The sequence below is a fragment of the Martes martes genome, assembly GCF_963455335.1.
Source record: "Martes martes genome assembly, chromosome: 11".
Lineage (NCBI taxonomy): Eukaryota > Metazoa > Chordata > Mammalia > Carnivora > Mustelidae > Martes > Martes martes.
The window spans coordinates 66851784-66878109 of record NC_137899.1 but is presented as its reverse complement, the minus strand read 5'-3'; the positions used below and the strand labels follow the sequence as shown (position 1 = coordinate 66878109).

General features: G+C 39.0%; 1 protein-coding gene across 1 annotated transcript in view; it reads right to left on the bottom strand.

Moving 5' to 3' along the window:
- SEPTIN7 (septin 7) overlaps nt 1–15615 on the bottom strand; it is a gene marked incomplete at its 5' end in the record, with an annotated part of 112623 nt that extends 97008 nt beyond the window's left edge. The window contains 2 exon segments of the mRNA XM_080817990.1: nt 15555; nt 15557–15615. Of these exon segments, the coding sequence (XP_080674116.1) occupies nt 15555; nt 15557–15615 (60 nt within the window).
- Nucleotides 15616–26326: the final 10711 nt, after the last annotated feature.

Here is a 26326-nt window from a genome sequence, read left to right as displayed (position 1 = left end):
GACTTAGCCTAAGTATTTACCCAAGAGAAATGTAATCATGTGCCACCATCATTACAGCTTTTTTAAAAGTTTACAAAGAAAAAGGCTAAAAAGAAAATATATCCAAATTTTAACATAGGTTGTATTTTGCTAATGGGACTTAGAAGTAACTTGGTTTTATACTACCTTCTATTTTCCAAGTTATTACTAAAGAACTTAAAGCATTTCCATTAAAACAAAAAACAAAAGGATCACATAGATAGACAAGGAAGTAACGCTGACCACAAGACAGTATGCATTTTTATTTTTTACAGGTAAGTCAAATGTTTTTTTTTATTTTCCATTTCTGACAAGTTTATTAGAATGCAAAGGAAGAAATCATAGGAAATAATTCTTGGAAGATTTCAATCATGATGTGAACTTGAGCAAGGCAGAGAAACAAAGTCTCGAATACTAATATAATTAGGTGGATTAATAGCTGACTAAAAGTATGTCAACTCAGCATAATTATACACCACAAGGATCCATCCTTAATTAAGCCCAGATAACATTATTCTACCCCTGGATGAAAACATAATGCTAACAACTATCAAACCTGCATATGATAAAAACTGAAAAAGATACCAAATACTTTATATGACACACTCAAAATCCAAATGAAGTTTAATATGGCAATATGTGTATACAAGCCATGCCCTTTTTCACCACCCTGAACTGAAATCTGAAGACAAAGCCTCAGATTAGTTCAGAACTATAAAATGGGACTGCAAAAATAAGTCAGTGGTGGAACACATTTCACCTCTCAATCAACAAGCTCCTCTAAAAAAAAAGTGTGCTGAAGAAGCAAGATAAAACAGCAGCTTGGGAAGAAAACGTAGAAATCTTAGTTGACATGCTCCATAAGTCAGTAAGAAATTAAAAGTCACCTTAAAAGGTAGTTTAACTCATTAACAGTTTATACAGCAAGTACAAGACAAAGATAGATTTATTCTGATCTATAATTTTAAGATCAAAAGATATTCAGTTCCTGGTGTGAGCAGGGATATGTACCAAATGGAGACAGTTCAAAGAGGAGTAACAACAATGGTCAGAGGGATATAATCCCCGTCATAAAGAAAATATAAAAACTAAAAGTCTCTATAAAAGACTCAGAGAAAGTTGTGTTCAGACTATTAAGTAGTAATATTAAAAAGAGAAGTTAGACTTATTTTTTTAGTCTCAAGGAGTAAATGAGAACTTCTGAATACAAATATAAAAGACAGACTTCAGATATATATACAAACAGGAAAAAAAACAATTAATGCTCTCAGCTATTCAAAGATGAAATGTGCTTCCTCAGAAGGCAGTGAGTTTCTAACACAGGCTAAATAAGCTCCATCCATTAGAAATACGACACAAGCCACATATGTAATTTTAAATTTTCCAGTAGCCACATTTAAAAAAAAGAAAAGGAGGGACGCCTGGGTGGCTCAGTTGGTTAGGCGGCTGCCTTCGGCTCAGGTCATGATCCCAGCGTCCTGGGATCGAGTCCCACATCGGGCTCCTTGCTCAGTGGGGAGCCTGCTTCTCCCTCTGCCTCTGCCTGCCACTCTGTCTGCCTTTGCTCACTCTCTCTGACAAATAAATAAATTAAAAAAAAAAAAAAGAAAAGGAAACAAGCAAAATTAATTGTAATAATATATTTTCTTTAACTCAGTATACTCAAAACACATTTCAACATACAATCCATACAAAAATAAGACAATTTATATTCTTTTATTCAAAGTAAGTCTTTTCAAAATCCTCTGTGTATTTTATCCTTATATCAAAACTCAATTCAGACTAGACACATTTTAAGTGCTCAAAAGACATGTATATTCATGGCTACAGAATTGGACAGGACAGCGTTAGACAGCCACTTGACAGGTATGCTGCAGAGCAAATTAGAGCACTTTCTGCATAATTAGATTAAGCAACTTGATACATTTTCCAATCCTAAAATCTTGCAAAAATATCAAAAGAATAACAGAAGTATCAAGAACATACTCAAAATTTTCATAGGATTAACTTTATTCCATTTTAATCAGTCACTACTGTGCTTTGTACACTCATGACAGACGTACACACACACACAAACTCTGTATTTTACTAGAATTCACTCTGAACACAACATAGCAATTTCATTAAAGAATTCAAATTATTTCAGTATCTCTCTCCCAAACTAGCTTCTTAAAAGACATCAAAGACATTTCTCGTCAGAATATCAAATGCCATGACTCACAAAATGTTTAACTGATATTCATCCTAGTATTGCCTACCTAATAAAAAGAAATCAATAAAAATATTATCCATTTTATAAAAATTTTTCTATGGCTTATCTACATTACAAACCATATAGGAAAATAGAAAATCAATTCATCTTACGGATTCTATTGTGTTAATATGTTGAAGCTCAAACGAGGATGTGACTATATTTGAAGATAAGGCATTTAAAGAAGTAATTGAGGTTAAAGGAGGAGGTTCTTACAGTAGAGCCTCAATCACATCCAACCGTTGCCCTTATAAAAAGAGGAAGAGATACCTAAGGCATCTCACTCTCTCTCCATGAACAAAGGAAATGCCATGTGTGAGGACACACTAAGAAGGCAGCCATCTACAAGCCAGGAAGAACTTTCACAAGAAACCAAACCTGATCACACCCTGACCTTGGACTTGCAAGCCTCCAGAACTGTGAGAAAATAAAAGTCTGTTGTTTGAGCCACCCAATCTGTGATATTCACCCAATCTGTGGTATGACAGCCCTAGCAGAGTAATACAGTTTCTAAGAAAGTACTTTCTAAAAATTGTATTGCAGGGGTACCTAGGCGGCTCAGTTAGTTGAGCATCAGACTCCTGATTTCAGCTCAGGTCATGATCTCAGGTTCTTGGAATCAAGCCCTGAGGCTGCTGGCTCCATGCTCTGTGGAGAGTCTGCTTGAGATTCTCTCTCTCCCTCTCCTCTTCCTCAACTGTGCTCTCTCAAATAAACCTTTAAAAAAATTGTACTGCAAACCAAATATTACTGTTGAAATTATTCATAAATTATGATAAATATATCTGTATGTTTATAAATTTACTCTAAAACCAAAGATTTTAAGTCTGCTTTAGTGAGCTACTGAAGTAACCAAATAATATATCTCAAAACTACAAATTCTAACTTTAACCCATAACCAAAGCCTTCAACTTATATTTCATTATAAAAAAGAATTCTATTCAAGATCAGTACTATATATACAATAAAGCTAGAGAGTGGTAGGGAGCTCAAAAAAGCATGCCACACATAACAATACCGCAAATATTACCCCAACAACAAAATAATATTAAACATGAACAATAACTGATAACACATAAAAACTTGACTGTGCTATTACCTACTAAAAACGTATCTTCTAGGAGTTCAAGAAAAGGGAAGGATCATCAAAGACTCAGATAACTGGGAAAAAATTCCCTTAATGAGTAGTTTTTAGCTGGGCCTTCCTCAATGGATGGATGGGACTTCAAGGTAGCTAAGAACAGCATAAGGAGAGGCAAAAATACGAAGAGTATGACTCAACCTGGGTAGAAGAAAAAAGTCCAACCAAGGAAATCTCAAAATGATTGCCTAAATTTTTAATGACAGAACACATAAGAGAATAATAAAGCATTATAAATACGGCAAGAAATCTGAATTCCAATACCTGCTGTAACTTAGAAATACACTCTGGTGGGTAAATTAATCATTCTGAGCCTTAGACCAGGATAAATCTTTGCAAGATTGTTGCAAGGTATATATGAAATATAAATGATGGTCATTGAAGTGGTTGTGCAATAGATGACAGCTATTATTAAGGACTCTGGACTTTTATCTTACAGATAAGTGATTCCCAAACTTGGCTGTAATCTGAAACATCTGGGGAGCTTGATAAAAACAGATACCTGGGCCACAGCCTAGAAGTAGGGGATAAGAATCATGCTTTTAATTTGTTACATGGAATCCACTAATGACTAACTATACTTAGAACACCCATCCTTCAATTAAAAAACAATAGACTCTCCCAGCCCTACCCAAAAACTTTCAACAAAGATTTCAATTAAAGGTTTTTCCATCAAGCATAAACCTGCTTTCTTAACTCCCTTAGTACTGGCCAGCACTACTGTTGATGGTGCATTTATCTCATATAACATGTTGTATTTGCATGTTTGTGGTATTGTTTCTGCATTTCCTCCACATTGACCAAATAGTTAATTTTCAGGAAGTTAGGGGCTGCAACCTTTCAACATGTCTAAAATTATTCCAAAATTCAAAAAAAAAAAAAATACATCTGTGTAATGATCATTTTAACAGCACAGCACCATGGTCAAACAAAAATTTAAGTATTTTTGATGGGTCTGCTTGCCAGTTAAGTCATTCCAGTTATCTTTCTAACTCACAGCTGAATTAAGCATCTCATAAAGCAACTCCTAGTCGTACTGGATTAGATCAACTTTAATATTCTAACACAAATCCCAAAGCAGGACTGACTACAATTCTATCTAGGATCACTAATTTCATCCCTTCGTGCGAAGTTCTCACGTCTCCAAACTTACACTAGACAAATACTTACTCAATTTACCCTTCTCCGCAATAAGAAAAATAACAGACTACAAGGCGTCCTTTGAGAACTAAGGTCTTTGCAAATTATACAGTGACTATATAAAGAACTTTTGCAGTTCTTTTCTATTTGCACATTATTTTAAATACCTATGGAACAGGAATCACTTCCACATAAATTTCTTTCCTTTCCACTCAGCATATCAATTCTACAGAATATAGCTGGGAACCAGAAATGGAAATCTAACTTAATGCTTAACAGACAGCAGACCTTCAATAAAGAAATGAACCAAGAAATAAAAACTGAGCAACTAAAACACAGAGATTTGTAACAGTAAACTAGATAGCTACAGACTTCAAGGAGAGAGGGTAGGTACATCCATGAGAGAAATATGTGAAAAGCTATACATTGTTAAAAAAAACAAAAACTACTCACATATTGCAGTATTTAATAGCCCCCTAACTCAGAGCATAAAATCAAATGTTCCCGATGGTGACATTCACAAGTTCAGTATATTCCACTGAAAGCGGGGAAGCTAATCAGTTTATACATAACAAATACCTTTCTTCAATAATGTTAGAAATGTAAATGAAAACAAGTTTAAGGGACTGAACTAAAAAGGAAAATAACAGGAAGGCAGAAGAGGTCTATTTAAAGATATTCTTGGGGCACCTGGGTGGCTCAGTGGGTTAAAGCCTCTGCCTTCAGCTCAGGTCATGGTCCCGGGGTCCTGGGATCCAGTCCCGTATGGGGCTCTCTGCTCAGCGGGGAGCCTGCTTCCCTTCCTCTCTCTCTGCCTGCCTCTCTGCCTACTTGTGATCTCTGTCTGTCAAATCGATAAATAAAAATCTTTAAAGATATTCTTTAAAGTACTGCTTACAATTCTAAAATACTGAAACTACAAAATGTCTCAAAATAATAAAATAGCTGCACAAATCAGGATATCAACATTGGAACACCATATACATATTAAAATAACCTGCATATAATTAATATACCAAAATATTGTATCAAATAATATACCAAAAACTATATTAAATATTAAGTGAATAACATCCTGGTTTTGTATAAAATTTAAGAGTTTACAGAGTACTTTTATTTATATTACCTCATAATATATAATTCACACCAGAGGTTATCAACTCTGGTTGCTGATCAAAATTATCTAAAATACTTAAAATGCACATTTCTGAGCCCCACTTCATACCTAGTAAACTAATAAGCTTCCAAAGGTGTCTGACCAGGGTTAAGAACCACTAATCACTCATATACCACTAATTAAAACCATGAAAAAATATATACAATAAAGAAAGAACAAAAATTAACCATCAGCAATTGAAATAATTTAATGGCTTTTTTCCTCCTGGTTAATTTGTTCAAATTCATCATAAAATCAACTAAGCATATCTATTCAAACTTCTTAAAATTAAAAACAGTTCATTCATTACTAAAAAAAATTTCTTTGTATGGATCACCTCACATCCCAGAATGCTACATGTAACAAATTCTTACAATGCTACAGGTATTACCCCGGTTACTTTAATAATAGCATAAACAGAAAGCACTAAGATAAAATTACTATGAAGATTCTGCCTCCTCTTACACAAATAATGATCTCACACAAAGTACTTACAGTATTCTCTGAAATTAACAATACATACCAGAATCTTCCCCATAAAGAAAAAAACTCTAATTACAATCTGTATAGAACAATTTGAACATTAAGGATACAAAATGTTACTCATGTAAAGAAACACTAGTGTGACCCTTAATGTGAAAGAGCTAATGCTATGAAATATATCAGTATAAAGTTTAAATAAGTAAACATGTTAGTAGTACTTAAGAAATTGGTGACCTCAGTCTGTCTAACTTTGAAGGACACTGAAGTTTCACACAAATCATTTTATTCCAATTTCCTTCAACTCTGCTCACCAAACCACAAATACCAAGTCTTAAAAAAAATAGTATCAAAAGGAGCGCTGGGTGGCTCAGTTGGTTAATCATCCAACTATTCCACTCAGGTCATGATATCAGGGTTTTAAGATCCAGCCCTGCAATAGTTCTCCACAGGCAGTGGAGCCTGCTTAAGATTCTCTCTCTCCCTGGGCGCCTGGGTGGCTCAGTTGGTTGGGCAACTGCCTTCGGCTTGGGTCATGATCCCAGAGTCCTGGGATCGAATCCCACATTGGGCTCCCTGCTCCATGGGGAGTCTTCTTCTCCCTCTGACCTTCTCCTCTCTCAAACTGTCTTCTCTGTCAAATAAATAAATAAAATCTTTTAAAAAAAAAAAAAAGATTCTCTCTCTCCCTTTACCTCTGTCCCTCGCCCCAACTCCTAAAAAAGAAAAGAAAAAAAAAAAAGTACCAACAAATTTACTAACCAGGCTACAGTATAGCTTTTGATCAATATGGTGGATTTCGTTAGTAAATATAAAAACTCAAAGCACAAATGAATAAATTCACAATAATCTTAAAATTTTTGTTTCCCATCCTAAAGGTCTCTCCTAGTATTAAGATTACCAGACATGCATACTTAGATGTTCTCCAGTCCTCTCAATTTCATGTTCTAAATTACCTTTTTCAATATATAATACCTACTAATCACCCATTTACTCAGGTTCCGACACTGGATTCATTACTCCTCACCAACATCCCCTCACAACCATCCCCTACACTTCATGTCCTTTGACACTATCCTAGCTTTGTCCTTCATCTTTTTTTTTTTTTAATTTTTTAAAAGGATTTTATTTATGCATTTGAGAGCGAGTGAGTATGCGACGGGAAGGGGGTGGGCAGAGAGAGCAGCAGATTCCCCACTGAGCAGGGAGTCCGACATGGGGCTTGATCCCAGAATCCTGGGATCATGACTCAAGCCAAAGACAGATGCTTAACCAACTGAGCCACCCAGGCGCCCTTGTCCTTCATATTTTAGTCCTAGGACTGCTATGTTAACCTCCCTCAATTCGCTGGCCCCACCTTGGTGTTCTAGCTATTGCTACTGGAATTACCATCATGATGTTCATGGTTACCATTCTTTTTTTTTTTTTTTAAGATTTTATTTATTTGACAGAGAGAGATCACAAGTAGGCAGAGAAGCAGGCAGAGAGAGAGGGAGGAAGCAGGCTCCCTGCCGAGCAGAGAGCCCGATGCGGGGCTCGATCCCAGGACCCTGGGATCATGACCTGAGCCGAAGGCAGAGGCTTAACCCACTGAGCCACCCAGGCGCCCCACCATTCTTCTTTTAAAATCCTTCAATAAAGATTTTTTTTTTAAATACTCAGTACAGGACACCAGATCTCTACTTATGAGTCTAGTTTCATAAACTACCATGAGTTCTCAGCCTACAATAAGTATCCTTCCTCCTCCTCTGCCTAATCACTCCTATTTACCTTTAAAGATTTACCTTTCCCAATTTAGAAAAGGTATCCTGCTCTATATTTTCACTGTATGCTCTACATACCTTTAAATCATATCACAAATGATTTACTAAGCAAATGCCACGTAGGGAAAAGTGAACAAAACACAGTCCTTGACTTTAAGAAACTTAAAAATAAAGGCAGAAAAGTAAATACTCAATTGCCATATAGTCTAACTTTTTTTTTTTTTTTAAGATTTATTCATTTCTTTTAGAGAAAGAGAGAGAGAAGGAGCACAAGCGGGAGGGGCAGGGAGAGGGAAAGAGAACCTCAAGTAGACTTGGAGATCAGCACAGAGCCCAACACAGGGACCAATCCCATGACATTGAGACCACGACCCAAGTGGAAACCAAGAGTCAGATGTTCAACTGACTAAGCCACCCACGCGCCCCATGGTAACTTTTTTTTTTTAAAGCTACCATCTGCTCAATATATGAGGCTAAGAACTTGCCACGTTATCATCTAATTCTCATTTAATTATCTAATAACTTTGTGATTCCCACTTTACAGAGAAGAAGATAAAATTCTGATATTTGCCCAAGATTCAGTTAACATTTAGACATGCGAATCCAGGTCTAACTCCAGAACCTAAGCTCTTAATCACCTTCTATTTCGACTGTCACAGCACTTAACTCAGTATCCCCAGTGCCACAGCACAAGGCACAAGACATGTTTGCTAAATGAATTAACTTGAGTGAAGTCCTAAGCTAGTAATGACTTAACATCAATACTACAACTTTATCTGATAATGTCTTGTGTCAATGTTCAGGAGCTCTGATTTACCAACACATGTGAAATAATCAATGTCCCAAGTTACTCATATAGTTTATAGTAGCAAAATACTGAAAATGAATGTCTTATCAGAAAGGGACATGTTAAATCATAGCCTACCTATAATGAGACTATACAGCTATATAAAAGAATAAGAATGCTCTTCATATACTGATAGGGAATAACCTAAGATACACTAAGTGGGAAAAATTAAAAGGTGAGGAAGAATGTGTGTCTGATGCTACCATGGGTGGGGACAAGAGGAATGTATTTTTTTTGCTTGTATATGTAAAAATCACCTCCAGAAGAAACATAAAAGAAACTGTTAAATAGGTTGCCTGAGGAGGAAACTGGGTTACTTGAGGATAGGAATAGAAAGATTTCACTACATATCTCTTTTTTAACCTTCTGAATTCTGAACCAAGTGATTGTGTTACCTATTTGACAAATATAAACACCCCCAGAGGGGCCTCTGTGTGGATCAGTGGGTTAAGCCTCTGCCTTCAGCTCAGTCATGATCTCAGGGTCCTGGGATCAAGCCCCACATCAGGCTCTGCTCAGCAGGGAGCCTGCTTCCCCCTCTGTTTGCCTGCTGCTCTGCCTACTTGTAATCTCTGTCAAATAAATAAATAAAATCTTAAAAAAAAAAAACCCACATAATAAAAAGCACTTTCAGAAATGAAAACACAAACACTAAGTAACATCCATAAGGCCATGGGCCATAGCTTTCTTGATTGCTACTATTTTACAGTGTCTGACACTTTGTTAGCAGTCGACTATTTGTTACATTTTCAAAAATCTCAAATTGTCACTGTAGGAATATTTCAAATATATTTTACAAAGTAAAACTGGAAAAAATTATATTAATTATTCTGATAAACAATCAGGGCCTTATCCCAAGCCTACTACTTATGAAACTCTGGAAGACTACTACAATCTGTATGCTTTTAAAAGTACCAAGATGATCATTTTACTATTGTTTCATGTTTTCTTTACGTTTCAAATCTTTCACAATAAAGAAGTTAGGGGGGAAAGACTTTAAAAAGCTACCCAGAAAAACCACTTTAAATGAGTCGACTGCCTGTGAATTACATCTCACTCAATGAAGCTGTTTCTTTTTTAAAAAAATTTTTAAAAACTCACCTATGGACATTAGAAATCAGGCCAGCAGAGTGATAACGGCACAGGGGCACAAGAAACTCTAGGGTGGGGGCGCCTGGGTGGCTCAGTCTGTTAAGGATCTACCTTAGGCTCAGGTCATGATCTCAGGGTCCTGGGATCAAGCTCCGCATAGCGCTCCCAGCTTAGCTGGGAGTCTGCTTCTCCCTTTTCCTCTGCCTCTTCCCCGCCCCCAATGCTTGCTCTCTCTCACTCACTCTCTCTCAAAATAAATAAATAAAACCTAAAAAAAAAAAAAAGAAAAGAAAAGAAAGAAATGCTAGGGTAATGGAAATGTTATTTATCTTTAAAAAAATGATCTATTTATTTATTTGAGAGAGCGAGAGCACATAGGGGGGTGGCAGAGGCAGAGAATCTCAAGCAGACTCCTTGCTGAGCACAGAGCCCTATGCAGGGCGATCTCACAACCCTGAGATCATGACCGGAGCCAAAACCAAGAGTCAAACACTTAAAGGATTAAAGCAACCAGGCGCCCCAAAAATGTTCTTTATCTTGATTGGAATAAAAGCTACAAGGTGTATATATTTGTCAAAATTCAATGAACTGAACACTTAAACTCTGTGCATTTTACTGTATGAAAGCTATACCTCAAAAAAGTTAATTTGGAAAGCATTTTAAAAAGAGCAGATTCCTGGGCCCCTCTCAGAGACTGTGAATCGCTGCATGTGTGGTGGGAACTAATTAATCTGCATTTTTAACAAGAGGCTGTGGTTGATCCTGATGCATGAGGTTTATCAATTATACTATGGAAAATACTGACCTAGTATAATGTTATGCATCCAGTTAACTAATGATCACATTTACAAAAATTCATGAATTAAATGATAAACTTACGTACGTAGGTACATACATACACACACACACAAACACACACACGCTACCTAGTGATTCTGATTACCAATTTTGAGAAATATGGTGAGAGCTCTAAGAGGAAGAATTATGGACTAGATGGTTAAGAAAGACTTCCTTCTTCTGTTTCCTATGATTCTTCAAAGGCTTCTCCATCACCTGGCACAGTGGTTCTCAATCTGGGGTGATTCTCTCCCCTCCCCCTCACCTCATGACATTTGGCAAGGTCTACAAACATAATTTTTTTGTCACAACTGGGAGAGTGCTATTGGCATCTAGTGGGTAGAGGCCAGGGATGCTGATAAACACCGTACAATGCAAAGGACAGCCCCCCAAACAATTACAGAACTCCAAACTACAATAGTGTCAAATTTGAAAAATTCTGACCTGGAGCCTCCCCTCTCAAATGAAGCTACCGAAAGTACTCAGTTGTGACCCCAAAGGTAAACAGAACAGAATTTACATGTCACCTCTTCAGGAGAATCAATTTTTACTTCCAGACTGGTGGGGAAGAAGGAGGGAGAAAGCCTCTTTACACTGCATATAAGGCAAACAAACAAAATGTAAATGTAACACGAATAAGATTTTTTTTAATTCAAAATAATGTGAACAGAAACAACTTAGGGGTTATTTATTTACTCTCCTACTTATTTACTCTCCCCAACCTCAGGGGATATTTATTAACTCTCCTCAGCCTTTTGAAGGTACTTTTGAAGTTAAGAGACACTTGCCTCAATAAAGTACATAAACTTTAGAATGACAGGCAAAAACTCATCTTTAGCTACCTTCGCTTAGGTTTTTTAGGGCTATTTCTTACTGCACCATAGTCTAACCCAGTGCTATTTAAAATGTGGTGTGTGTAAGCCAGTCTGAACTGTTTATCGGATTACATCACAGAAGTATAGAAACTAAGAGCACAGAAATGAAAATTTTTATAGCAAAATAAATTTGTCTGTTGGGATTGAAAAAACATTCGGACTGTATTTCCCCTTCTTTAAATTCATCTTCATTTTTTAAAAAATTTGCAGTAGTTTTTGCAATAGTATCAGTCAACAATGGATTAGAAACTTTAAAAGAAACAGGAAAGAAAAGGTCCTTTGTCAGTTTGAAAAGCAGTATCCTAACTGCATCCTAACTGATACATCTAGTAAGCAATGCCAGGATTTAAACTCATGTCTGCTTGACACCAAAGCCCATATTCTTAATCATTATACTATATTTGTCTGTTATCACTTTGAACTCAAATCCCTATATGTAATACTACCTCTGGAGAACTGGACTGCACCAGCACAAATCAAAAGGACCTTCTGTATGTCTGGCCTAAAGCTTTCAACACTGAGAGCAAACCAAGCTGCCTCCTTGGCCCCCTTCCCTCAGGCTCATGCCCAAAACTCGGCTCTCTTGATTTCTGATGATGTAAATGGACAAGACAAAAAATAATAATTAAATTTTTAAATGATAATTTTATTATATATTATAAATTATATATGTATACATATACATACATGTGTGTGTATATATATGTGTGTGTGTGTATATTACCCCTCAAAGCCTAGAGTAGAGGCCCTAAACAATACTATCTTCTTTTGGGACCCATTCTGATTTCTCTGGGTCTTAGAAATGATGACTTCCTCTCAAGGAGTAAGTCCCAGATCTCTCTAACCACATTTCACGTATGGAGTACAGAATAAATAAATCCAAGATAAGAAAAAGCCATATGGACTTAACAGCATTTAAAGTCTTCACTTCTCACACCTGGTGGGTCAGCTGGTTAAGTGTCTACTTTTAGCTCAGATTGTGATCCCAGGGTCCTGGAATCAAGCCCCATGACAGGCTCCCTGCTCAGTGGGGAGTCTACTTCTCCCTCTTCTCCCTCATGCTCATGGTCTCCGTTGCTATCTCTCTCTCTCAAATAAATAAATAAATAAAATCTTAATATCCTCCTTTTCAGACCAAGATCTCCACACTATACCATAATGTTTAAAGACCTTTGACTTGACCCATCCATGCTGCACATCCCCCATGTGTTTTCCTAGTTTTGACCACAATTCTTAATAAAAATGTTATAACCCAACCCAATACACAATACATACAAAACAAAATTTAACCCTGCCTAAAATTCATGCTAAGTGCAATGTACTGCTATCTTCTCTTTCTTTCCTACTTTTTAAAAATTATTACATGTCCATGAAATTGATTTCAAAACCCACTAACAGACCTCAACCTGCAGTCTGCAAAACACTGCTGTAGAGACCAACTGTCTACATTTAACACTATGGTCTCATCTGGCAAGCGTAACCCATAATCATGCTACCTTACAATTCTACTCCTCAAAAACACATTTTTTTCCTACATCAGTTTCATGGCACAATAAATTTAGTGTCATTTACAGTCCAGATTTAGTAACAAGGAAAAACACACACATTTTTAAAAAGTTAGTTTTGCCTCAAAATTCAGTAAAATACATACATGTTAAAGTTAAAATTTTTCACCCTCTAATAAAAAATTGCAGAGAGCTTATTAGCTCAGAATGTAAGACATGGTTATCAGCTGGTAATTTAGTCATAGAACAGTACCCTACTGGCAATTCCTAGAATGGAATCTATAGTGAGTATGTGTATCATCAACAAGAAATCCGAAGCCAACCTACTCTCCACTGTCTTCACTCTGAATGGTCTATGTCACCTGACCACCCCCATTACTGAGACTTTGAAAACCACAGATCTAACTCTTCCTCCTACCCAAGTTTTATGTGTGCGGTGTGTCTGTGTTATTGACATTAACCCTCTACAATTGCTCTAACATGTCAGGAGTCTTACCTTGTGTTAGACTAGCTCAGAAGTTCTAGCATACACTTACTTAAGATTATTTCTGTGGGAAAATGCACAAATGCAAGCAACCAATTTTACAACGAACTTCTGAAACAATCTATTGATAACACTACCTTTCATGTAGCTGATGTACTGAAAACCTTCTCCAAATCAAAACCAGAAACCAAAAATTCTTAACCAAATTACAAAAATATCCTTTCTGTAAATTAAAATCTATTTGACATAAACACAAAATAAATTTCTATTATCAATTATGATCTTCCATTCTGTAAGCCTAAGAGGGTGTGTGATATTATTAATAACTATATTAGGAGAACTTGGCCCCACCATGTTGTCCCATCACAGAATGACACACTACTACCATACAAACCATCTATGTGGCTTCCACATTTATTTCATAGCTCCACTCAACCCTATCTCCTCTAGCCCCACCCACTGAACAGCTGGGTGGGATGAAAGACAGTTTCCTGCCTTCCCCCAGCCCCTTCACTTGCTATTTGGAGGAATAAGGGATCCGGGCAGCAGTAACCAGCTTAATAATTTTTATCCTGCTAAGACATCATCTTTCAGTCTATCAGGATTCCATAAATTTCATCTGTACCTGTACACTTAATGCCTGAAAAGTTTCTTCCTCAACTTGCTTTTATATACTTGGGGAGTGAGAGACGACGACGACTGACTATACTCACGTAAATCCATAAAACAAGTAAAATACTTCTCAATCTAGATTATATGTTCACTTAGATTCTCAAGGGCACTCAGGAAGGTATTCTATCATTCCATCAAAATAACAAAGCTAAAATAAATCTTAAAGTTTAACTTTAACCACAAACTCACCAGTTATTTCAGTAACTAAGCAAACACCTGGACGTTAAATATTCTTTCCCTCCACTATATTAAAAAAAAAAAAATCTGAAACAGAGCACTCTCAAAATGTAACTTAGCAAATGGAAATGCGTTAGAAAAATCTCAGTTACTTATTTCCTACTATACACAGTATGAAATGGAACTCAGGAGTGGAAAATGTGAATGAAATGGCCTTGTTCTTTTTCCAATACGTGGGGGAGGAAAGGAAATGAAAAGGCTTCAGAAGAGAATAACTGAAAATACTGAAATATTTTCAAAAATTAATTTCCTTAAATATCACCAGTATTTCCAACTCCTCCCTTTTCCAGCGACCCTTCCCATCCTTTCCACTCCTCGGGAGGGGTGGGGGCGCCCTTCCCAGGCGTTCTCTTTCGTCTTTTTCCTAAAAATTAAGCCCAAACCAGCTCCTTAGCCTCCGCACTCAAGCCTCGCCCGCCATCCACCGGCCTTCGGGGCCGCGCCTGGGGAAAGGAAACCCCGAGAGGCGGGGAGGCGGAGCGAGGGGGCGACGCGGCTGCCGGAGGCTCTGCAGCCGCCACCGCCTCCACCGCAGCTTCAGCCTGGTGCATCCTTCTTCCTCCCTCCCCGCCGCCACCCTCGCGGGCCGGCCCACACAGCACCCTCACCCAGGCGCGCACACACGTCCCCACCCTCCTCGCCAGGCCCACTCCCCACGAGGGGAGCTCCGCGGCGGGTGCAGCGGCCGCCGACCGGAGGAAACAGGGCCGCGGAAGCCGGACCGGGCGGAGACGACCCCGCTCGGGCCGCTTCGGCGGGGCGGGCGAGGCCGTTGCTCACGTCTCCCAGCTCCCCCGGCCCGTCCGCCGCGGCACAGGAAATACCGCCGCCTCAGCTCTCCCCACATTCAATTCAAACTGTCACCGCCGCTTTCTCCCCTCCCCCCGGGCCCGCCGCCACCGCGCCCCGGGCCCGCCGCCGGCCCACCCCACCTCCTTCGGCCGCAGCTCCCCACATCGTCTGAGGGCGTTCCCCCAGCTCGATCTGGCGGCCGCAGAGCCCCTCCAAGTCCGGAGCCGCCGACCTGAGTCGCAGCGGCCCAAAGCTGAGACTCACCCATGGTGCTGCTGTTGACGCTCCTCTCCTCAGCAGCAGCGGATCTCGCACTGACCGACATCCCCTCCCCCCTCCGCGACCAGCCCGGGCGCAGCGCAGCCCGCCGATTCTCCAAAGCCGCCTACGCCGGTTTCGCGGCGTAGCCGCCCGGCGTCGCTGCCCCGCTTACGCAGGCGACAGCAGGCGGACTCTCGCCCGACTCCCGCTCGCTCCTCCGCCCCCGCCCCTTCAGACGAGGCTTCCGGGCCTAGCCGACGCCAGCTTCGATCTCGCGAGACTACTCCCTCCCTGCCCCGGCGCCTCTCTCCATTTCGAACATGACTTCACTGGCATCAGCGCTCTTTTGCTACTCAGGCTTAGCCGCCATGTTTATATTGGCGGGATTTGGCGTCTCCAGGGTCATGGATAGTCAGGCCTCTATGTGTGTTTCTTTAACACTACCTCTAAGTTTAAGTCACATTACGTTTGTCGGTGAAAAGCCTGGGGACGACGAGAGGGAGTGGCCGGTGGGCTATGAGGGTGGGGTTTTGCCCAAATTAAAGATGGCCTCTGTCAGTGCCGCCCCGCGCAATTTCACGTCAGGTTTTGGAGCTGCAGAAGCCGGCGGGTTGGCCTTAGCGCCTCGTTACGGATTTGGCGTAAAGCAAAGAGGCGCGGTTAACAGAGGCCAGACTGGGAAGGTGCGCTCTGGGTGGGGGCCGCGTCCAAGCCTCTGTTCCCAGCTACTGACCTGGCGGCATTGTGGGTGAAAGTGGAGAGACACTTTGAGCAGGTGTCTATGCCTCCATCCATCCTCGTGTCCTCAGCTTCCACGACTCCTGAGGTGGAAAGTGAGATTAGGTCCTGTTTGCCCCGACATTCGCCTGGCGCTGTCACTTTCTGGTAGGCTGGCACAGCCAAGAGGTCGCCAGCTGCAGCTTCCACTGCGGACTCTTCACGGTCACACTCGTGTTAACTCACCTTGTTGGTTCTCGGTTCCCTCCTGGTGGAGCTATACTCTAGTTGGGAAAATGAATGAACACACGTGAAACTATTGGATAACAGTGAAAGAATAATTAAAGACTGAGTGTGGTGTCATACTGTAGTAATGAATGTCGCTTGATCCTTGAGTATCCACCCCCAAACGCTCGGTGGTCGAAGTAGCCTCGCTCTGCTCAGAACAACCCACGGTCTGTTATACCTTTTTTGAAAACTAATGCCTATCTTTGCCGTATAGTTCATGCACGTTATTACCTTTCTTGTTAAACTGTATGTTAAGGAATTAAATATATTCAATATAGAATATTACATAATACATGTAATATATAAATAATTATCGTGAGTCCGTGCAAGAATATTCATAGCAGCATTACTTATATTAGTGAAACAGCTTAAATATCCACTTACAGGAGAATGGATGACTAAATTACACTATTGGACAAACTGACATACACGGAATACTAAACGGAAATTAACGAACTAAATCTACTAGTATTGATTTAGATAACGTTCATTAACATAATGTTGAGCAAAAAAAAAAAAACCCTGCAAATTGCAAAAAGATGTACATGGTATATCATAAATAAAGATTTAAAAACAAAATCTGAGATCAGATTGGGAAAATCATGTAAGGAAGTGATAGGTAAATTCAGAATAGTGATTCCTTCCTGAGAAGAAGAGAAGGGAATGTAATACTTGGATATTAAATTGTAATTATTTTCTGTAGTCTATTCTATACTTGAAGTGTTTCCAAGTTTTGTTTTGTTTTTTATGAAGGAAATTTTATCTAAGGAAACAGCTTATTTTGAGTCTTGGTATCTACTGTTTCCTTAGTCTCTACTTGTACTGAATTGCTCATAACGTCTTTTAACAACTCATCTGTCCAACCAGTCATTGTGTTAATTTTCCAAAACTTCAAAAGGGCATTTTACTTTAGGAAATTTCATTAAATTCCCACCTCGAAGAGGCAGTATAGGCAGGAATTTAAACATGCGACCTCTGAAGTCAAACTGCCTGGGTTCTAATCCCAGCTCTGCCATTTACAATGGATATACCCAAGGACAAGTTACTCAACCTTTCTGTAATCCAGTTCCCTAAGCTATAAATGGGAGAGATACTTACCTAATGGAGTTTTTGTGAAAGTTAAACGTGCCCAGTCCATAATAAATATTTAATGAATGTTACCTATATATAGCACATTTTAAAATATAAAATTATCCTGAATACTATTATTGTTTAATGTAATCTAAATAATGAAAATCTTTGCCTCCCAACTCTACTGATATATGTTTTTGAGGGGGATCTTTCAGTGGATATGAGGGGGATATTTCAATGGAATTTTGTTATTTTGCTCTCTGAAAATGGATAAATTCTTTATAGAAATAGTAAGTTGTTTGCCTCAGCATTGTTCGTGCTCTCCAACAAACTGCACCCCACACAATAATAGCTTCACTACTTTCCATTGAAAATTATGTGGAAGGTTAGAGGCAACAAGATGATGACAACCCATACAACTTTCTCCATAAGGAGTTCTAATAATGTTATATAATTGTGTGTGTGTGTGTGTGTGTGTGAGAGAGAGAGAGAGAGAGAGAGAGAATGCATGCTCATGCACACATGTGTATTATAAATTTTATGTTGGGATGGAGAAAGTAAGAGAATTATTGTATTAGTTTTATAATCTCTCCTGCACTGTCTGCAGTATCATACTTGCTAATAAAATATAGTCTAGACCTTAAACTTCTGATTCAAAAACAGATTTTTTAAAAAACTGACCTGAAATCCTAGATAGACAATATAGATTGTTTTGGCCACATATTTACAGTGTCCAACCTCCAATGAGCCTTCAACTTTGCCAAACAATACTTGCTTGCCTGGTTAGCTCTCTTTTCCACAACAGCCACTCCAGATTTTCTCCATTGTTTTCAAACCAACTCCCTCATTTATTTATTTTTTTAAAGATTCTATTTATTTATTTATTTGACAGAGAGAGAGAGATCACAAGTAGGCACAGAGGCAGGCAGAGAGAGAGGGGGAAGCAGGCTCCCTGCCAAGCAGAGAACATGATTTGGCATCAGATCCCAGGACCCTGAGATGATGACCTGAGCCAAAGGCGGAGGCTTAATCCACTGAACCACCCAGGCGCCCCCCCCATTTATTTATTTTTTTAAAAAGATTTTATTTATTTATTTGACACAGAATGAGCGAGACACAGACAGCAAGCACAAAGCAGGGGGAATGCCAGGCAGGGGAGAACCAGGCTTCCCACTGAGCAGGAAACCCAATGTGGGGCACCACATGGGGCTTGATCCCAGGACGCCAGGATCATAATTTGAGCCAAAGGCAGCTGCTTAACCAACTGAGCCACCCAGGCACCCCTCCATCATTTATCATCAGCAAAAAATAGAAGTAATCAGAGAGGAACTCCAACAACTTCTGCTTCCATATTCATAAGTCTACCTGCATCCACGTTTATCCTTTCAAACATCACAATGAATCAGGTGTCCCCCCAAATCTGAGGCACACATTTTATGTGTATCCCCTCTCTTTGTGCCTAGTCTTTGCATTCTGTCTCCTGCCTTCCCGGGAACTTCACTCAATGGATTATTTATTCAATAAGCTTCTGGGCTCTGTCCCTACCACTCCACTGAAATTCTCAACAAGGTCACTAACAATCTCTTTGTTCAACTTAGTGGACCCTTTTCTTTTTTTTTTCCTCCACAATTTTTAAAAATTTTAGTTCTTGTGTAGTTAACATAGAGTGTTATATTAATTCCATGTGTACAATACAGTGATCTAACAATTCTCTACATTATTCAGTGTTGATCATGATAAGTGTACTCTTAATCCCCTTTACCTATTTCAACCATCTCCCCACTCACTACCCCTCTGGTAACCATCAGTTTGTTAAGAGTCTATTTTTCATTTTGTCTCTTTTTTCTTCATTTGTTTTGTTTCTTAGTTCTACATATGAGTGAAATCATATAGTGCTTGTCTTTCTCCAAATAACTTGCTTCCCTTTGCATTATACTCCATAGATCCATCCATGCTGTTGCAAATGGCAAGATCTCATTCTTTTTACAGCTGAGTAATATTCCATTGTGTATATATATATATACACCTCATCTCTTTGTCCATTCATCTGTTGATGGACACTTGGGCTGCTTCCATAACTTGGTTATTGTAAATAGTGGTGCAATAAACATTGGGGCACATAATTCATTTTGAGCTAGTGTTTTTATATTCTTTGGACAAACACCCGGTAGCGGAATTACTGGATCATACCATAGTTCTATTTTTAATATTTTGAGGAAACTCCATACTCTCTACCACAGTGGCTGCATCAATTTGTACACCCACCAAAATGATGAGGGTTCCTTTTTTTAGTGGACGCTTTTACTTATTTCACTTGACATCTCTGTAGCATTTAATACTCATGACCATGGCCTGCCACATTTACATCTTTTGATTTCTGAAACCCACTTACCTAGTGTTCCTTCTAGATCTCTGGCTTCTTTATTCTTCCTTCCAGGACTACCATCTTCTTCCTGTCACTTAAATGTCCATGCACCTCATCACTGTGTCCTGGTCAGTTTATTCATATCTCACTTTTTATGCCATGGTGATCTCATTCATTTCCAAGGCTTCAGTGACCATATATATACTAATAACTCCTAAATATGAATTTCTAGTCCAGTTCTCTCCTTATTACAAACCTGCATACCAGACTGTCTTCAAAGTACATGACCTGATAGACATTGTATTGTATTTGGCATATAACAAATGTTCTTCTAAATTCAGGAAGTCTGCATAGTTGTCTTATATCTCCCCTGAGAAAAGAGAAAATATATGTGTCCTTGAAACATGTATCCTAATTTTCTTTATAAATGCAATTTTGTATTTAAAAGAAAACATGTCCTGATATTCCAAGATATCTCAAAACAATACAGCCATAATTAAAGTCCTCATTTTCATTATACTCACTTATATACTTATATACTTATACACTCACTATCTCTAAATGGTACCATCATCAACTCAATTGCCTAACCCGGAAATATGAGTATTATACTCAGCCCCACCATGTCTCCTTCTCATCTCCTACAACCATCAGAAAGTCCTGTCTATTTTTCCTTCTCGTATACCTCCAATCTCTCCATTTCTCTCCATCTCCACTTCTACTGTTCTAGGTAGGCCAACATCAGCTCTTGCCTACCTCTCTGCAATAACCTTTCTGCCCAGTGCCTTGTTCAACTCTAGTTCATTCTTCATGTCGTACCCAAAGTAACCTTTCTAAACTTTAACTATGTCAGTCCCCTGTTTAATTCTTCAAACTTTCCCTCAGAAAACTTAAGCGATACAGATCCTCATTTTTGGTCAACCTACCATCCCCTTGCTCTCTGAACTCTAACAAGCCTTGCTGTTTTCCCTATGGGGAACACTTCATTCTCATTTTCCACTAGCTTTCTTCACCTGGCTTCTCCTTGAAGTCTCAGCATAGCCATCGTTTTCTCTAAAAGCCTTTCCCGATCTCCCAAGATTGGGCAAGGTGCCCACTTATCCCCAATAGTATCTTGTATTTTCCCCTAGCAGGGAGAAATTAGTACCACCCCCAAGTAGGATGGTACTAATAGTGAAGTACTATAAATTCGTGTCTCTTCTACTGGAGTCTAAGCTCCTTAAGGGCAGGGACTCTTGTTTTGGTTTGTCCGTGTATCCCCAGCACCTGCCACAGGGTATGATACTCATCACTTCATTCAGCAAATATTTCTTGAGTAAAAACTGATGGTTGACTTGAAGATGAGAATTCTTATAGCTGTCATTTCACATCAATCTAATTTAATCTATATAACAGCTTTGTGAAATAGATACTATCCTCATTTCTTAAATGAGGAAACCAACGTTTAGAGAAGTGAAGTGATTTACTCAAGGCCTTAGAATTTGTGAGATCCTGGGGCAACTGGGTGGTTCAGTGGGTTGTGAGTCTGCCTTCAGCTCAGGTCATGAACCCTAGGTCCTGGGATTGAGCCTGATCATTGATCATCGGGATCCCTCCCCAGCGTTAGGCTTGCTTTTGCCTCTGCCCCTCTCCCCAGCTCATGCACACACACACACACACACTCTCTCTCTCTCTCTCTCTCTCTCTCTCATTCTCTCAAATAAATAATCTTTAAAAAAAAAAAAAAAACAAACAGAAAGAATTTGTAAGAGCCTGAGACATGATTCAAAGGCTCATGCTTTTCCAATACACAAGATCTCTGGTGAAGAGATTTGTTCCTCTGTTGTCCTGAATCCTATCCTCGTTTGCTAGACAATTGGTCTGGTGAAAAGGTTAGACATTTTCTTAGAATTTCCAGATACTTCTACCTTTAATGCAAGAAGAAGAAGTCAAGGGTATTAGGTCTATATATAAAGGTTTTTCTTGAGGCCCAACTCAGAACATGACAGTAAAAATGAGATAGCACTTCTCATTATTGCCAAAACTTAGCAAACATGTCAGTTTAGGTGGTAGGGATGGAGTTTGAGATTTCAGTTGTGTATTTTGTGAAGTGGGTTAGGCAATTTGCAACATTCCCCGTTAAAAGTAACGTCCAAATATCTAAAACCACTTGAGAGTTTTTATTCCTCTCTTGAAGTCCAGTAGAAGAGGATTGAGAAATGATTTAGAAACCAAAGAGCCTTGACTAACTCAAACTTCATTTCTTGTGAAAATTAAGAACATATAACTTGTTCACAACAGTCGAAACCAGTTTTGTATGAGTGATTATGGGAATATATTTTGTTTAAATAAACTTAGAACATGAAGCCTCATAATTCAAGATATTCGTCAAGAGAAATATTCTGCCATGCACAAAACCTCATTTAAGTATCATGAAATAAAAACACAGGGAATCAAGGTAAGTATGGTTTAAAATGTTATGCTTAACTTTTAAATACTTGAAAACTAAGATCCCAACTTATTCTAGTGTTAAATTCTTGATCAAATAGCACAGATAGTAGAGAAAAGTTCTAAGACCAATCTAACTAAAATAATCAACAATGTTATGTTCTGCAAATGAAAGGGAAGAGATATTGACAAGCCCTCTTATAGACTTAAGAATCCATATTGTACAGGAAGTCAAGTGACACTTACAAGGTTAAACACCTGATAAACAAAAATTAGAAAACATCAAGCCTCATACTTCCTCTTCCTTTGTGAAGATCAAACTTCACCCCACAGAGGAAGAGAAGCCAAAAGACACAGTAGTAATAACAAAACAAAAGAAGATAAAATGAAAGAACCATGCAACTTGAAGACCAGAGACTTAAACAAGGAGCAAAATAGCTCCCATTCTTAAATTCCTTACCTTAGAAGGAGGAGGTTTGTTTTTGTTTTTGTTTTTTGTTTTTTTTCCCCACCAGCCAAGAAGGGAGTGGAGGAGAAAGCACAGAAATAGGATGTCTGAATTCAGACTGCCCCGGGAGGCCTAATTTATCTCAACTTATCAGTGGAGGCTCAAAGAATTTTCAAATTCCAGGGCCCTCCTGGAAGATTCATTCCAATGCAGATGAGAGCCCCACTTTCCTCTGGGGAAATCCCTAGTAACAGACTGGCAGCACAGTTGCCTCTGGGTCTGCGGGACGAGAGGAAACCATTTACCTGGAGGTTTTCTTGCCAATCAGCTCCTTGTAGAGTCATCCGATCTGATTATGCGGTACAAATACCATTGAGCACACCACTGGGAAAAAATCCCAAGTGCATAAAAGAAAATCTATTGTAAGTGGAAAGGGCCATTGTTGCCAGCTCCCTTTGGCATTTCCTACCACTGAATCATAACCTGACTGATAGAGGAAGTAGGGAAACATGGTTCTATGAGAAACCAGCTGCCTTCAACGACTAGACTTAATATGCTGACTTTGGCAATGATTGAATGCCTCCTGCTGTATAATAGGTTAGTGAAAGTGAATTGAGTTGATCTTAAGTTTATGTAGATGGAACATGGTAGGTTGGAACAAAGCTATGGTTTTAGCAAGCCGTAGGAACCTGCCCTCTCCAAATCACTCTTCCTAGCAGACCGCTGAGTGAGTTACTATTTCCTGAAGGCACACCTCAGAGACCTCATATCTAGGAAAACAGGAAATTCAGAGAGGAAGCAAATGCCTGTGCCAGACTAATGTGCTTACTTTATGTGGAGCAATTGCACTGGATTACCATGGAGACTGACGGGCGGAGGACAAATGCTTAGTAATAGTTAAAATAGTATGTCATTACTTCCTTCCTTTGTGAGACTCTCAACAACTTAGACTTTTTCTACATTATACCTCCAATCATTTGACATTGTTTGGATCCTATTTTAAGGAAATACTTAAGCATAAAAAAATTGCATCTGTTTGTGATTGTTGCCCATGATTTGATCCATTTCATGGGAGGATTCATGATTGAGCTGATTTATGGTTTTTAGGTAATACTCTTTTTTCCATGATTTGCTTCCAGAAATTTGGCAGCAAATGATAACATTTTGCCAGTCAACTACTATAAACAAACAGATTTTATGAAACCAAAATAATGGCCATCTTTAGCATTCCAAATGAGAGTAATACAGCATTAAATAGTGTTGAACTACAGATATTTCCCATCTTTCCCTCAGGAGTTCTATTCTAAAGGCTACATTTGTGTCCTAATAGAATATAATATCTTAGGGGTTGGAAGAGACATTGTAATTTTAAACAGCTACCTACCAAATTCAAGAACTTGTTCAAGTATTATTCTTTTCATGTCATGTAAAAGACCATAGTACCAACTATTGGAATTATAAATGTTAGAATTTGAATGAAATGAAACAGATGTATTACAGATGATAAATTACTTTATAGCTCCATAGTTCCCATATGGCATGGGTGTAACTCTTTCTTTCCCTTTTACAATTTATAACACATTAGTAAGCCAACTCTTCTGAAATCCTTGTTTGTGATATAAGTATTCATTTAATTGCTTAGTATTTCAAATTATGTTTTTGGTTTGAGCTAAATGTCAATGACATTTAAATGCTATTGATGAGTGCAAGACAATTAAAATGGTTTCTCTCGTAAAAGTTAGCTGTTTTTGCAAATCTGTAAGAAAACATGATTATGAATTACTTTTACTATGAAATTGCAGAACCTGAGCATAGACTAAATCTTAGCCATCTTTTTATCTTGTGCAAACCTAGCATAGTACCTTGCCTATAGTAGGCACCCAAATAGTTTTGGAAATAATAGCACATACTTTTAGGAAACATATGTGGCTTAGGAAACTGTATAGAATAGAAAAAACAGCACCAAAAAAGGAGGGGGGGCAAAAATAAAATAGAATTTGTTGCAATTAGGAAGTGATTATTATGTTACCTTTATATTTGCTCCTTAGGGGCGCCTGGGTGGCTCAGTGGGTTAAAGCCTCTGCCTTCGGCTCAGGTCATGATCCCAGTGTCCTGGGATCAAGCGCCGCATCATTCTCTCTGCTGAGCAGAGAGCCTGCTTCCCTTCCTCTCTCTCTGCCTGCCTCTCTGCTTAATTATGATCTCTGTCTGTCAAATAAATAAATAAAATCTTTTTTAAAAAATTGTATTTGCTCCTTAATTCATTCCCAACTTCCATTGCACATATACACATTGGTGGGGAGAACCCTTTTTTACACGATTTCCTTCCAGATTTCAAATGGCAGAGATTTCTATGTTTGTTTGCTTGATTTTGTTTTTTTGCGTGTGTATTTTGTTTTTAGTGTCACCATGTTGTGTTGGTTTATTTGGGGGTTTTGGGGGCACTTCCTTGCCGGTGCAATGAGAGGCACAGTTGCCACTGCCATTGACAAGAATGGGCAAAAAGGGCAGGACCACCTTTATTTCTCCCAGCCCAGCTCCTTCCTGCCCTTCTCTTTCTCTCTTGATCAATACTAGAAAAGAGACAGGCCCGACTCATAGCTTCCTAAGATATACTAAACTGTTAGGCAAATGTAAGCACAAACTTCTCAGACCTATGGTGCTTAGGCGACCAACGTGAACATTGAAAAGAAACCAGGGAAGGAAGAGTTCACAAAAGAAAGCCCTCTTTTTCAGTCAAGGGCAGATCCTCTCCCTCCTCCTTTCCCATTGTCACCAACATGCAGCAGTCTCCAGGAAGACCACCATTCACATTACAAGTAAAGAGAATTGCCGACAGAAGAAAGAAGTATTAGGAGACCCTGAGACCAATTATTCCATCTGTTTCGTCTATGTGATTCTGGGTGAGTCATTCTTCTTCAGGAAATCAAAGGAATGTCAAGTATGTGGCAGTTACTGGGGATGGTCGTGGAACAGAATGTAGATCTTTCAGTAACTTCAAGCTGCCTTCCTGCCTCCTCCTCGCAGAAGCACACACCCCAGATATAACGAAGGTCGAAGGAGGACGGTTGGTCAGGGAGAGGGAATGTGTTTCAAGGAGTGCAATCTTGACCACTAAACTGATGTGGGGTGATTTCATTATCTTTTTTTTTAAAAGATTTTATTTATTTATTTGACACAGAGAGAGAGATCACAAGTAGGCAGAGAGGCAGGCAGAGATAGAGGAGGAAGCAGGCTCCCCGCAGAGCAGAGAGCCTGATATGTGGTTCGATCCCAGGACCCTGGGATCATGACCTGAGATGAAGGCAGAGGCTTTAACACACTGAGCCACCCAGGCGCCCCATGATTTCATTATCTTAATCTAAAGATCTGACTAATGAAGTTGAAGTAATCTACAAAGGTTGAACTATTTACTCTCATCAGTTAGAGGAAGAAATGTGAGAGAAATGGTATGGGAAA